Source organism: Equus asinus, chromosome 22 (genome assembly GCF_041296235.1).
Source record: "Equus asinus isolate D_3611 breed Donkey chromosome 22, EquAss-T2T_v2, whole genome shotgun sequence".
Taxonomy (NCBI): domain Eukaryota; kingdom Metazoa; phylum Chordata; class Mammalia; order Perissodactyla; family Equidae; genus Equus; species Equus asinus.
The window spans coordinates 58295228-58308283 of NC_091811.1; the positions used below are offsets into that span (position 1 = coordinate 58295228).

General features: G+C 47.2%; 1 protein-coding gene across 1 annotated transcript; it reads right to left on the reverse strand.

Moving 5' to 3' along the window:
* Positions 1 to 355: 355 nt before the first annotated feature.
* On the reverse strand, positions 356 to 3446 carry MIP (major intrinsic protein of lens fiber). The gene is made up of 4 exons (XM_014844060.3): positions 3087 to 3446; positions 2445 to 2609; positions 1909 to 1989; positions 356 to 541 (listed from the first exon to the last, which is right to left on the reverse strand). Exons 1-4 carry the CDS (start codon positions 3444 to 3446, stop codon positions 356 to 358), a joined length of 792 nt encoding a protein of 263 aa, XP_014699546.1.
* Between the last annotated feature and the right edge of the window lie 9610 nt (positions 3447 to 13056).

A 13056-nucleotide genomic window follows, 5' to 3' on the forward strand; every position in this document is an offset into this window, starting at 1 on the left:
TCAGCACCCTGGATTGGGAGAGGAAGGTATAGGATGACACCTCTTTTCCTTCCCTATCTCTCCTGCCATGCCCCAGAACTCAGACACAGCCACATTCACTCACATTCATACACACAATCATGCACACACAGGGGCAAAGAGAGGTGGGATGGGGAGGAAGGGAAGTTTGCACCAACCAGCTCATGAATGCAACTTGAAAGATTTCACACAGCAAAAGGCAAAAAACACACACACATAAATTAAAAAATAAAGAAGTACATGCCCCTCCCCACAGTATCCTTCTCCATCCAGGGGCTGGCTCAGCCCTTCCACGTAAACCCAGAAGCTTCCTACTCCCTCTATCCCACTGGAGCTTCTACAGGGCCTGGGTCTTCAGTTCAACAGGTTCCCCTGTGCTCTCTGGTTGTCCATTGGAGTCATTGGGCTTGGTCCCCTTGAGAACAGACAGTCTCTCAGAAACACTCTTGAGCCGAGGGAAGAGGAGAAAGTCATAAAGCAGACTGCCCAGGCCTGCTCCAATGATTGGGCCCACCCAGTACACCTGCAGGAAAAGAAAAGGAATAATCAGGTTTGGGGAGGGGACGAAGAGCAAGGCTGCTCTTTTTCCAACCCCATCAGTGGAAAACAGACATCCTGCGCTTGGCACATACAGTGGAGCCCTATTTAAGCAGAAATCAGTGTTTGTTTGCTTTTAAACTCTAGACTGCTCCACTGCCTACACCTCAAAACTCACCATTTCTTTTCTGACTCGTCAAATTATACCTTTATCCCACACCTTCTTAGCACATGTATATTTTATTTGTTGTTATCAGTTTGCACACGTTTATGTATTGCTTTGAAAAACAATTTTATTTAATTGTGGTAAAATACACATAACATAAAATTCACCATCTTAACCATTTCTAGGTGTACAGTTCAGCAGTAGTAAGTATATTCATGTTGTTGTGCAACAAATCTCAAGAACTTCTTCATCTTGCAAAACTGAAACTCTATAGCCATTAAACAACAACTCCCCATTTCCAGCCCCTGTCGACTACCATTTTGCTTTGTTTCAACGAATTTGACTACTCTAGATATGTCATATAAGTAGAATCACACAGTATTTGTCTTTTTGTGACTGGCTTATTTCACTAAGCATGTTGTTCATCCACGTTGTAGCATGTGTTAGGATTTGCTTCTTTTTTAAGGCTGAATACTATTCCACTGTATGCATATACTACATTTTGTTTAGCCATTCATCTGTGAGGGACACTTGGGCTGCTTCTGCCTTTTGGTTGTTGTGCATAATGCTGCCATGAAAATGGGTGTACAGCTTTGAAAACTTTTTTTGAATTATTTTCATATGTTTGGCTGGCATATGGCCAAACAACACAAACATAGCCAATTTGTATTGAGGACTTATTCCGTACCGGATTCTGTGCTAAATATTTCACACATATAACTTTCATACTTATTTCTCATAACACTCCCATTTTATAGTAAGGAAACTGAGGCACAGAAAGATTGAGTTATTTGCAGTAATCACACACAAGGCTAGTAAAGTGCTAGAACGGGGATGAGTCCAGGCCCATTTGTGCTCATGCACATCCTCATCTCTTGACAGCAGAAGTTTTTGTCTTCCTGTTTGGTTGTCTGTCCTCATAGTGCTAGTTTTGGAATCTAGTGGATACTTAATAAAAATCCCTGACTAACCGGCAAAGGAACGATATGAGCAAGAGCCTCTCTTTCTAGCAAAATCAAGAATCCTGTTCAGAGTCACAGGCATGCCAAACTCTGTGACAGCCCCCTTAGCTGAATGCTGGTAGAGTAGTCAACACATCCAAATGGAAAGCAGTAACCAAACCTGGAACCTGCAGTCTATACCCATTCAGGAGGGCTTTGGGATCTTGCTCTTCTCCCCTCACTTACCCAGTGGTTGGTGAAGTTTCTGGTGAGAATGGCAGGAGCAAAGGAGCGGGCAGGGTTCATGCCTGCACCAGTATAATACATCTGCAAGAGACACAGTTGTACCTGAGACACCCCCACTCACCCCAGCTCCTCTCCCCACAACCCACATTCCCCTGAAGGCTGGCACCTTGCCTCCAGTCAGCAGCAAGTAGGGAAGGACAACCTGCATGGGGTCCCACAATGGAGTGAAGGCACTGATGCCCCATCTGGGAACAGACTATGGATCCATCAGCAAACCCCAATCTACCCATAATGCATGCAATGCCATCTTGGGGTCCAGAAGGACTAATACAGCAGTCACAGGAGAGAGGAATAGAGCAGGGTGGATTCCTCTGTGCGGACTGATACAGAGTGAGGTGGACAATATTCATGTTTGAGAGTGAAGCGGACAATATTCATGTTTGAGAGTGAAGCCGGCAGAAGAACCCTTAAAAGAAGGGAAAGGCATGGGGGCCCCGGAGTCCTTAAAGGAGAAGTTGCTCCCCTTTCCTGCTTACCCCAAAGAGGTGCCCCAGGGTGAGGGAGAAGCCAACCGCCAGGGCCACGGAGCCCAGGCGGCCATTCCGCCTCTCGTCGTATGTGGCAAAGACGCAGAGCACGAACTGGAGTGTCAGGAAGATCTCCACTACAGTGGCCTGGCCCACACTCACCCCAGGGTGCAACTGGGCAAAGGAAGAAGAAGGGAGCAGCTCATTAGGGCTGCCACAGTGTTAGCTCCTCAAGGCTTCCCAGGCAGGATTCCCCCTTATGGCACCAGTTCCCTGGAGAGGAAGGATAATACAACCCCCTTCATAGTAATTGTATTTTTTCTTAATTTCTCCTTAATTCCTTCATGGTGGAAAAATTGCACCCACTTCCACAGATGAGGAAACCAAGGGCCCATAAAGTGAAATAAATTTCCTCAAGAAACTTCAGGGAGTTGGAAAGAAAGCTGGGACCTGAACTCAGGTTCCTTGAGTCTCAGTCCAGGGCTGTATGCCTTCCTTACCCCTCCACACCACCTGTTGATCCGCCCCACCCTGAAACACACACACACTTACACACACAAAATGTCCCAGACCCCTGGGGAACTGATCCACCCGCACGAGGCGGGGAGTCAGGGCACCAGGTTCCCCCAGCCCCACTCAGCCGCCCATTACCGTGTTAAGTGCTAGGTTTCCTCGGACGGCAGGCGGGGTAACACTATATAGCACGGCAGCCCCAGCCACTGCTCCCAGGAGTTGGGCTGTCATATAGCAAACGGCACGGAGCAGGGACATCTGGGAGCCCACAAGGAAGGCAAAAGTGACTGCAGGATTGATGTGGGCTCCACTGATGTGGCCCACGGCCTGCACCAGCGTGGACAGGGCCAAGCCAAAGGCCAGAGCCACCTGCAGGACATGCAGGGGTCCAGGGGCCCAACGCAGTGAGGACCCCAGCCCGAAGAAGACATAGAAGAGGGTGGCAAAGAACTCAGCAAATATGGCCCTCCAGAAGGAGGCGGACCGCAGCTCCCACATGGCAGGGGGACGGCCACGATGCCTGGGTCCCTGATACCCCCCAGCCTGGTTTGGGTGGACAGTCCCCTTTATAGAGGACTCTTAATCCCTGGGAGGGGCAGCCTGAGGTGGCTGGCCCGGCCTCTTAACCCCTTCACAGCTGCAGAGGGCTGGGCCCACTTTCATGCATCTGATTAGGCTGCTGGGTTTTCCCCTCCCTCCTCAACTGGGCGATGAGCAGAGCCATGGGTGTCACAGTGGGGAAGGGTCAGGGCTGGAGAGGCTCTGAGAGGAAGGGACCAAGGACAGGGCGACTGGAAGAGTCTGCCTTTCTCTTCATGCCAAAGTTGGGGTTCATAGTCCTGACTGACATCTATATTAGAACATCCCTCAATTCTGCTTGGAAGGTTGGTCAAGCTGGGTTCACTTTGTGGATTATGAGATTGTACTCCTGGGGGCCTCCAGGCTCCTCTGAGTCGGCCAGGGGTAAAAGTGGGGGTGGGGGTCAGGAGTGGGGTTCAGCAGGGAAGTTGGGATAACTGAAGAGAATTCTTTAGTTCTCTGGGATTAGAGGGCCTTCTCCCATTGGCTGGTTTGGACTGGAATCTGTGGACCCTGCGTTCTGGGACAGAATAGTTCTGCTGTGTCTGGCTTTCTCTGAGCCCAGGTTCCCTACCCCCAACCCATGCCAGCACCTCCCTTTCCAAACCCTCAGCCTGGCCTTTTAAACCACAGAGACAGAGAGGGGAAGAAGCTGTCTTCCATGGATAGGCTGAGAGCAGGGTTGAGGGGCTGAGGAGCCGAGAAGGGGTTAGTAGTTAAATCTCAGGATCAGCTTGTACTTCATCTCTCCTCCTTCATAAGGTCCTAGCAGGAAGAGCTGAATGGAAAGAAAATGCCTCATGGCTATGAAGCAATGGGAGGGTCTAATGCCTCCTATGGCCAGGATGAGGACACTGGAGTCCTAAACCTTGATCCCTAGAGAAAGGTCTGGGGGCGGGGGCGGGAAGCAGGCTGATCAAGGAGAGAGAAAAGAACAAGGTGGGGAAAGAAAGCTTGGGGAAAGAGGTTCAGTTGTGCTCAGGCTTGGTGAGGAACTTGGGACCTAGAAGTGGGGGCTGTGAAGGCAGAATGGGACACACTAGTAGGCTCTACCATCTCCATGTCATGGCAAGTCATACAGGTCACAAGCTTTTCCTGTGAAGCACAAGAGGAGAACAAAAATTTGAAGGAGAGGCCTGCAATACTGGTGCCCAGCATCAGTCCCATCCAGGACACCTGTGAGGAAAGAGGAGGCACACAGACCAGGGCCTATGCTCCTCTCCTCCTCCAGCTCGGGGATGGACAGGAAGAGTTTCAGCCAAGGTAGATGGCCCATCTAACCCATCCACCTGCAGGAAGAGTTGCTGAGAACAGGTCAGAGGGCACCCAAGGGCACTGGAGCTCCCAGTTTCATGGAAGAGGAACAATCCATCAGAGGTGCTTGGAGTCTTTTGTGCTCTAGAAGCGTCACCAATCTCCTGACTTCAGGCCCTGTAATCCTTGGTGCCTCTCACTTAGCAATGCTCCCAGATCCCAGTCACCGTGGCTGGCCCCACGGAGTGTACAGGGTTCATGCTGCTTCCAGAAAAGGACCTCTGGACAGGAGACAGGGTAGTACATCACGGTGTTAAGAAGAGAGAGACTGTGGCCTCAAATATGTTGGTTCAGATGTGGATGAGGATACAAAGTGACAACTAGTTGTGACTCCTGGTGGGAGTATAAAAGGGGATAATTACTTTGGAACACAGGGTAGAACCATCTTGTGAAGATGAACAAACACACACTTTCTGACCCATACTTCTCACTTACATACCCAAGATAGAGTTTTCTATACCTACACGAGGAGACATGTGCATGAATGTTTAGAGCAGCACTGTTCACCATAGCAAAAAGCTGGAAGCAGCCCAAATGCCTGTCAACAGGAGAACAGATGAATAAATGGTGGTATATTCACACAATGGAAAATCATTCAGTAGTCAAAATGAGTGAACCACCACAGTGACACTCAATAATTGGGATGGATCTTAGCAATAAAATATCAAGTTAAAAAAAGAAGTCCCAGAAGATTATACATGGCATAACCTTTTTATAAAGTTAAAAAAGACTACAATAAAAATACACTTTTCAAAATACACACAGATGAGATGAAACTACATGAGAAAGAAAACCAAGAATGATGAACACAGAATTCAGGATAGTGTTTACCTTGAGTTAGGGGAGGTAAGGGGATGGAGTGGGATATTTACATATCTACATGTAGATTTCTCTAAGTGATCATCAAGGTTCTAGTTTTTCTGTTGGGTGGATAGTTAATAATGATGCTTAATTGTTATTTAAAACAAACAAATAAATAAGTAGGAGCCATATATAGGCCAATGAGGAGATGTCATGAACAAAGAAATATTCTGTGTACTTGAAACCCATAAAGAACAGCAGCAACAAAAAAAATCCAGGGGCTGGCCCTGTGGCCGAGTGGTTAAGTTCACGCGCTCTGCTTCAGAGGCCCAGGGTTTCGCTGGTTCAAATCCTGGGCACGGATGTGGCACCACTCGTCAGGCCACACTGAGGAGGCATCCCACATGCCACAACTGGAAGGACCCACAACTAAAAATGCACAACTGTGTACCGGGGGGCTTTGGGGAGAAAAATGAAAAATAAAATCTTAAAAAACAAAATCCAGGCTTTACCACTTTCTAGATGGGGACGTTATCCCCACTTGATATAAAGTCCTGGAGGGCAGGGACGTATCTGATTTCTTTACCACTGCAAACCCCGTGCCTAACACACGGTAGGCAGTAAATAAATATTTGTTGAATAAATTAATATAAGCTCTCTGAGCCTCTGTTTCCCCTGAATCAAACAAGATAATGTAGGTAAAGCCCTAGTACAGTGCCTGGCACAGAATAAAAGCACTTAAGAAATAGGAGGGTTTTATTAACGGGAAGAGATTATCCCTAACCACCAACCCTACAGAAGAAGAGTAAAGGGCAGTTAATTTGATGCCCTTGTAGACACCAAATAAAATGGTTAGATTTCCTTATTTGAAGCTACCAACCTCTCCCCTTTATTCCTCATCAAACGTTGGCAAGAATCCCATGGAGAACTGAACCCCAGCCCATTTCCTTTCACATCAGTCTCCCCACTTAGCCAAACTTTCAAGCTAGAGATGAGTTCTCAAAACCTAACTTGTTTTGCATATATTTACATATAATTGGCATACTCATGTTCTATTAGCCTAGTCTCTTTAAAGAAAAAAAACAACTGTGTCTCTCTTGAGGAGTGGAACCCTGCTTGGTATGAGTGGAGTTCCTATCAACGCCAGTGCTCTAGCAGTCACTGAGAAACCCACCACCAGGCTGCCTGGCCCATGTGCTTTCCATCACTGCTGGCGAGCCACAGCAAACATGGTGAGTACCAGCTGGAAAGTGGAGAAAAGCTCCTTGCCTAGAGCCTGGCCTATGATTTCTCCTGCTCATGTAGATAGGACCAGGGATGGGAGGACACGTACATCCCTCCCATTGCCCCCCAACTCCCAGCCCTACCATCTATCCACCAAGGAAGCTTTGAGCAATGGATCTGCAGCAAGTCACCTGAATTCCTGAGTTGCTGAGCCTAACTCATCGGCCTATTTACATCATAGTGAAGGTGGCTAAATGAGAGGATGCACAGAGCAGGGGTGCCCCCTCTTTTGTTCATTCCTTAAAGTCTTGTCAGCTGTCCACCCTCATTACCTAACTAGTGTCATCCTACTCAGAGAGAGGGGCTGCTGCTTACCTGGGTGACCAGCTGGTCTGCAGCTGCCTGGGGTAGTGTCAGGTGGAAGAGGACTGAGGCCAGGACAGCTGCTGTGCTCTGGGCCAGGACATAGAAAGCCCCTGGAGAGGGTCAAGCCAGTGGGCACAGAGCAGTGCCAGAGTTAGGGCTGGGATTTGGGACCTACTGACCTCACTATAAACCTGTGCCAGGCTCACTACCAGCAGCTCTCCAGGCAGGGGTTAGGGACTATGCCTGGCACAGAGCTCCCACTGGGGCATGAGGCCCTACGGACAACCCCTACAAAGACCAGGGTACCCAGGTCTTCAACCAGCACTTCTTTCTAAAAACATTGGCTCCACAGGTCCTGGCAGGGAGGAAAGGGAAGGCAAGGCAAGATCAGAGACTATCTGTCTGGGCTGGCAGCGTCTGCCCCACCCTTCTGCCCACTGGTCTCCCATCCCTCTCCTTCTTTATCATCTCTCTGTTCCCCTCCACCTTAACAAACTCTCCCAGTCAGGCCTCAGCCTCCTCATTCTGCACCTACTGACCTCCAAGCACGTGATGTGAGAGGAAGGAAGGACTGAGGGACAGAGTAAGGGAGTGGTCAGAGATATTCCCCCACTTGGTTGGCCTGGGATTTAACAATGGAGAAGAGGAAAGGTCTCGGTTTCAATAGGAGAAGGATGGAGTCTATAGAAAAAGATGGTGGTTCTTCTCTCCGCAGGAATCTCATCTCCCAGATCACCATTTTGCCAGCCTGGTGCAGGGTCTCTGTTGGGCATTCTGCTCCAGTTTGGAGACTGATTTTCTAGGTCTAAGTGAGCGGAGTTGGGAGGTAAAGAGCAAGTGTTTCAGGTACCTTCCCTGGAGGAAGACGCAGCTAGAGAGAGGAGAGCTCCACTCCTGTGATCTTCAGCCAATAGAGAGGAGCCTCATCCCAGCCCTGGTCCCCTAATCCCCAGTCAGAGCCCTCCCCGAGGGAGCCTTAGACATCGTAGTGACACCATCCTCACACCCAGGCATCCACTCTCCCCAGCCCTGGCCCTTCTCTCTCCTACTAAGCTCTTTCTTCCTCTTTAGCCCTTCCACGCCAGACTGAGTGAGGGGCAAGAGCTATGATGGCTTCCGTCAACCAGAGAGGCTCAAAGTGAAGACAGAGACTCATCCTTCCACTCCCTAATCATCTTTATTAACCTGGGTTTTAGGAGCTGGAGAGGTAAAGAGGAAAGCTAAAGTGGGAATCGGGAAGACAAGGAGAAGAATTTCAGGCAGGGCAAGGTAAGGACATCCTCATCCCTCACCAGAAACAGAGTAAACCACTGAGAAGGTCCCAGTGCTGAACTCGCACCTGGGTCATTGGAATCTGTACAGGAAAGTGCCTTTGAGGAACTGCTGGGAGTGCAGGGCATTCCTGGGGTCGACACTCCTGGGATCACCCAGGACACACCCGATTCGCCTTTGTCTTCTTACCTCGTTAGCTTGTTCATTTTTTTTGCTATCATTCTACTCCATTCTCGTATTTGGCATTCTTTTCAGGGGTTGCAAAAAACGTTTAGCTCTAGATTCCTCACCTTTCTGTCTTCTGGCCTTAAGCAAGCATACAAACACTTCTGAAGTTTTTTCCACTAGGAACTATGGAAGTGGAGAAAAAGGATTTGTAAAATAACAAACTTGGGGTAGTTACAAAGTTGTTTTGTTTTAATGGCTTGTAGTAGTAATCATCCTGGAGTCTCATCTCTCTCTGCACTTGATTATGTCTTGATTACTAACCATCAACCTCTCAACCTCTTGATATTCCTGAGGCTAGTCATCCTATGTTTACAGAGAAGTGCCATAAGAAGCAGAATCCATACAACTAGAGAGTAAGCGAGTTGATAAAGCTCAGGGAATCTTCAGACAGAGCTGTTTTCATTTCTCCCCAGTGGGTCCCCTGTGAGAGCCACCTCTAAGGTCATCCAGGACCAACTCACCACCTCTCTGAAGCTTCTCGCTAGCCAGCCCATATCATCAGGACCTAAAGAATAACCCAAGTTTGAGTTCCATAAAAATATCTACCTTGCTGATCTTACAGGATTGTAAGAGGATCAAATCAGCTATGCCCAAGCAATATACAGATGTTAAGTTAGCTGCCTTTAATCAACATAGAAATGATTCATGAATTAATTAGATATAAACATAATTTACGATTATCAAGTATTGAACATCCTCTCTAGCAATTACAATGAATAGAGACATGGTTGAATAGAGATATGGTCCTGAGGGGCTGAGTGACCATCCATCTCTGCTTCCACCATGTGGAATCTCTATCCCAGCTCCATACTCAGAATGCCAGGTCAGCATGTAACCAGCCCCATTGTGTGGACAGTTTCAGTAAGACAAAGGCCCCAGTATAGCACAAGCCAGCCTAGCAGCCCCTTTGGCTAGCTCCTGAGGGCCCCCCTTCTCTCTCTTTCTCTGGTTATGCTTTGCTGACTGCTGACTCCTGGCAAAGTCCAGAACAATCACCAAGCTCTGAGTGCATCATTCCTCTCCCATCCATAGTTGAGGGCTCCAATTAGCACTTGGATCAGGCCAGGGCCCCCCATGTTAGAAATGGGGTAATCCAAGAAATAGAGTGAAAATAGACTGGCCCATCAATTCTAGACTATTCTTGCCTCCTTCTCCCCTTTCTTTCCTACGGAGTCAGATACAACCCCAAGGCAGGCAGACCAATGCTCACTATGGGCCAGGTCCTGTTCTAAGCCCTTTATGTGTTTTATCTCAGGGGCTGGTATTCCGTAGGATTGCACCTTCCCTACTTACTCTAGTTTACACTTCTCCTTGGATGACTTCATCTATGTCCACCTCTCCCTTGAAATTTATATCCATAGATCTGCAGAACATTTTCACCTGGGTGTCTCATAGACACCTCAAATTTAGCCTGTCCAAAACGGAACCAATTATCTTCCCCCCATCCAAACATGTCTTTCCTTCTGTATCCCCTCACTAAGTCAGAGACCTATGAATCAGCTTTCCCTTCCCCATCCTCTCACTCCCATCTCACCAGTCACCAAAGCTCCATCAATTCTACCTCTTAGATAGCTGAGCCCACACGGTGTCTCACCCGAGAACTCTAGTGGCCTCGGACCTTGTTTGATCCTGTTTCTAGTCTCTTCCCCTCCAATTTATTCTCCTTGTTGCTACCAGCTTTATCTTTATAAAAGTCCCTGAAATTTTTCATTTCCTTGTGTTCCCTTCAACAGCCCCGGAATGCCTGAAAGACGTTTTTATCATACACGACTCTTCATAATCCAGCCTCAACTTACTCTTCCAACTGCTCTCCTCATCTCCCCAGTGTGGACTTTGGCAATATTATGCCTCTTGTGGTTCCTCAAACAACCCACTCCATTTCATAAACCAGTGCTTTAGCCTAAGCTGTTCTCTATACCTTGAATGTCTGTTCTCCTATTGTCTGTCAAGTAAATTCTATTACTTCCTAATATTGTGCATGGAAATATTAAGAATTAACTACTTGTTCATTAGTGACAGGGCAGGGTAAATCATCTGAATGATGAAGGTGAGTTTACCAGACGGATAGTCAGTCTGTAAAAGTGAAGTAATGCAAGAGATGACAAGTAAGAAACTACTCCCCAAGCAGGGAACAAACAGGTGTGTCTAAGGGACAGTGTGAGGAATGTACCATGACTGCTTCAGCTCTCACGACCAGCATGGAAGCAAAGGAGAAATCCTACAGAAACACAGTCCTGGAACTTTCCTCTCATTACTAACAAAATACAAAGTACTGACAGAGCAGGACTTGGCTGAAGGAAATCTCTCCTCCACACCTTGGCTCCTAGACTTAAAAGGAATAGAAACCACTCTTCTCACATATTAAGCGGTATGAAAAGGCTGGGCCAGGCTGTCCCCTGGTGGAGAGAATGAGCCACTGCACTCCAAGAACGTGGACACAAAACTCTCTCCCTTTATACTTTCATTTATTCATTTAAAAACAATGCACAATTAATCTGTACTAAGGGGAATACTGAGGCCCTGAGGCACTGAGAACAAAGGACTTAATCCCAATTCTCAAGAATTCACAATGTAATAGGTGAGATCGGTAGCTGCCTCCTTAAATGTTCTCTTGGCAGCACTTAGGAGAATGGGAGACCAGTTAGACGGCGACTGCAGTAGTCCAGGGGAGAAATAATGTGATAGGGATTCAATGACAATCAGTTATGTGAGATGAAGGAGACAAGGAAGTCAAGGACTTCCAGGCTTCTGGCCTGGGCAACTGGCTGGTTATGGGTTGTAGTTCACAGAGGCAGGGAATTGAGGAGGAGGAGGAAGTTTGTGCAGGAAGACAAAGTTAGCTTTATACATCTTAAGTCTGAGGTGACAGGGGGACATCCAGGTAGAAATGTCCAATAGGCTGCTGGATAAACAGATCTGGAACTCAGGAAAGACATACGGGGTAGATTGTGAGAGACCTTCTCCAAGAGGTGAGAGTGTATTCCACCAGCCACCAGCGTAGATGAGATACTCAAGAGAAATACGTATATTAGGGGAGAAGACAGCTGAGATCTTGAGCAGGCTGGGGTTCCCTCACCTGCTTAACCACTGTTGCTTTTCAAGCCATAGCTATGGCTTCTGGAGGTCTCCCTCCAACACTCCCTCAACTACTACTAAATCAGAGGCCTCTCCTTTGCTTCCTGAGCTCTCTGCAAACCACTTCAATCATGACACTTAGTGCCTCATATTGCAGCTGCCAATATTCTCATCTATCTCCCCACTAGACAGTAGACCTTTGAAAGAGGGGCTGTGTTTTGTGAGAAAGAACAAGAAGGTAAACAGCAGTCATATCACGTAAAGCCTTATGACCATGGAAGGGAATGTGATGCAGGCACATTGAAAGATTTAAGTAGGGGAGTGGCATGATCAGATTTGTGATTTAGGAATACCACTCTCCCTGTATTGTGGACACTGGATTAAAGGAGACAGATAGAATGGGAGACTAGCTTAGAAGCTACCACATTACCACATTAAAAGGAGAAAGCCCCAGTTGAGGCCAAGGATGACAGTGGCCTGAACTAGGACCATCTCCACAGGAAGTGTCGTTGGAACCCTAAGATAGGGGGACAATTTTTGCCTCTTAAAGACCTAAAATAGTTTTTTTTTGAGGGATAGGAAGACGGAGATAGGATATTGATATTGGGCTGGCGGGCAGAGCCTTGAGAAGTGGACAGATTGAAACATCTAAAAAGCAGGGATATGGCGCCTCAAGCAGATCAAAATGTTAAGTGTAGGCCCTCCACAATCTCCTACCTTGTACCTATTCCACTCTGAACCAAAACAGTGATACTTTTGGTTAAACTGGGAAAATCAAATATTGGGTTAAACCCTCCACTCCCAGCCTGAAAACACAAAACCAACATTTACGGTATTTATGTTATTTAGTATTTATTAAAACAACTGTGACTTAACCCAGTGGTTGCTATTTGTCAAGTTGTATTCTAGGATATTTTCTCATTTAATTTTTACTAAGGTCTGATGGCTATTTTTCCGTTTTACAAATGAGAACACTAAGGCTCAAGGAAGTCAATTGATTGGCCCAAAGTCACACAGCAGAGTAGGGTTCGAATCCAATTATTGTTTAATTCTAAAATTTATACTTTTACCATCTTGCTACATCATCTCTCTAAAGGTCCCAATTAGTTAAAAAGTGAGCAGCAGCCCCCTGTGCAGAAAAATTGAATAAAGGCGCAACCAGCAAGCGGAACCAGAACAGACCCCACTAAGATGGCGGCTCCCTGCTGGTAGCGCTCTTTACGTCATCACACTGCGCGCCTCCTATCGC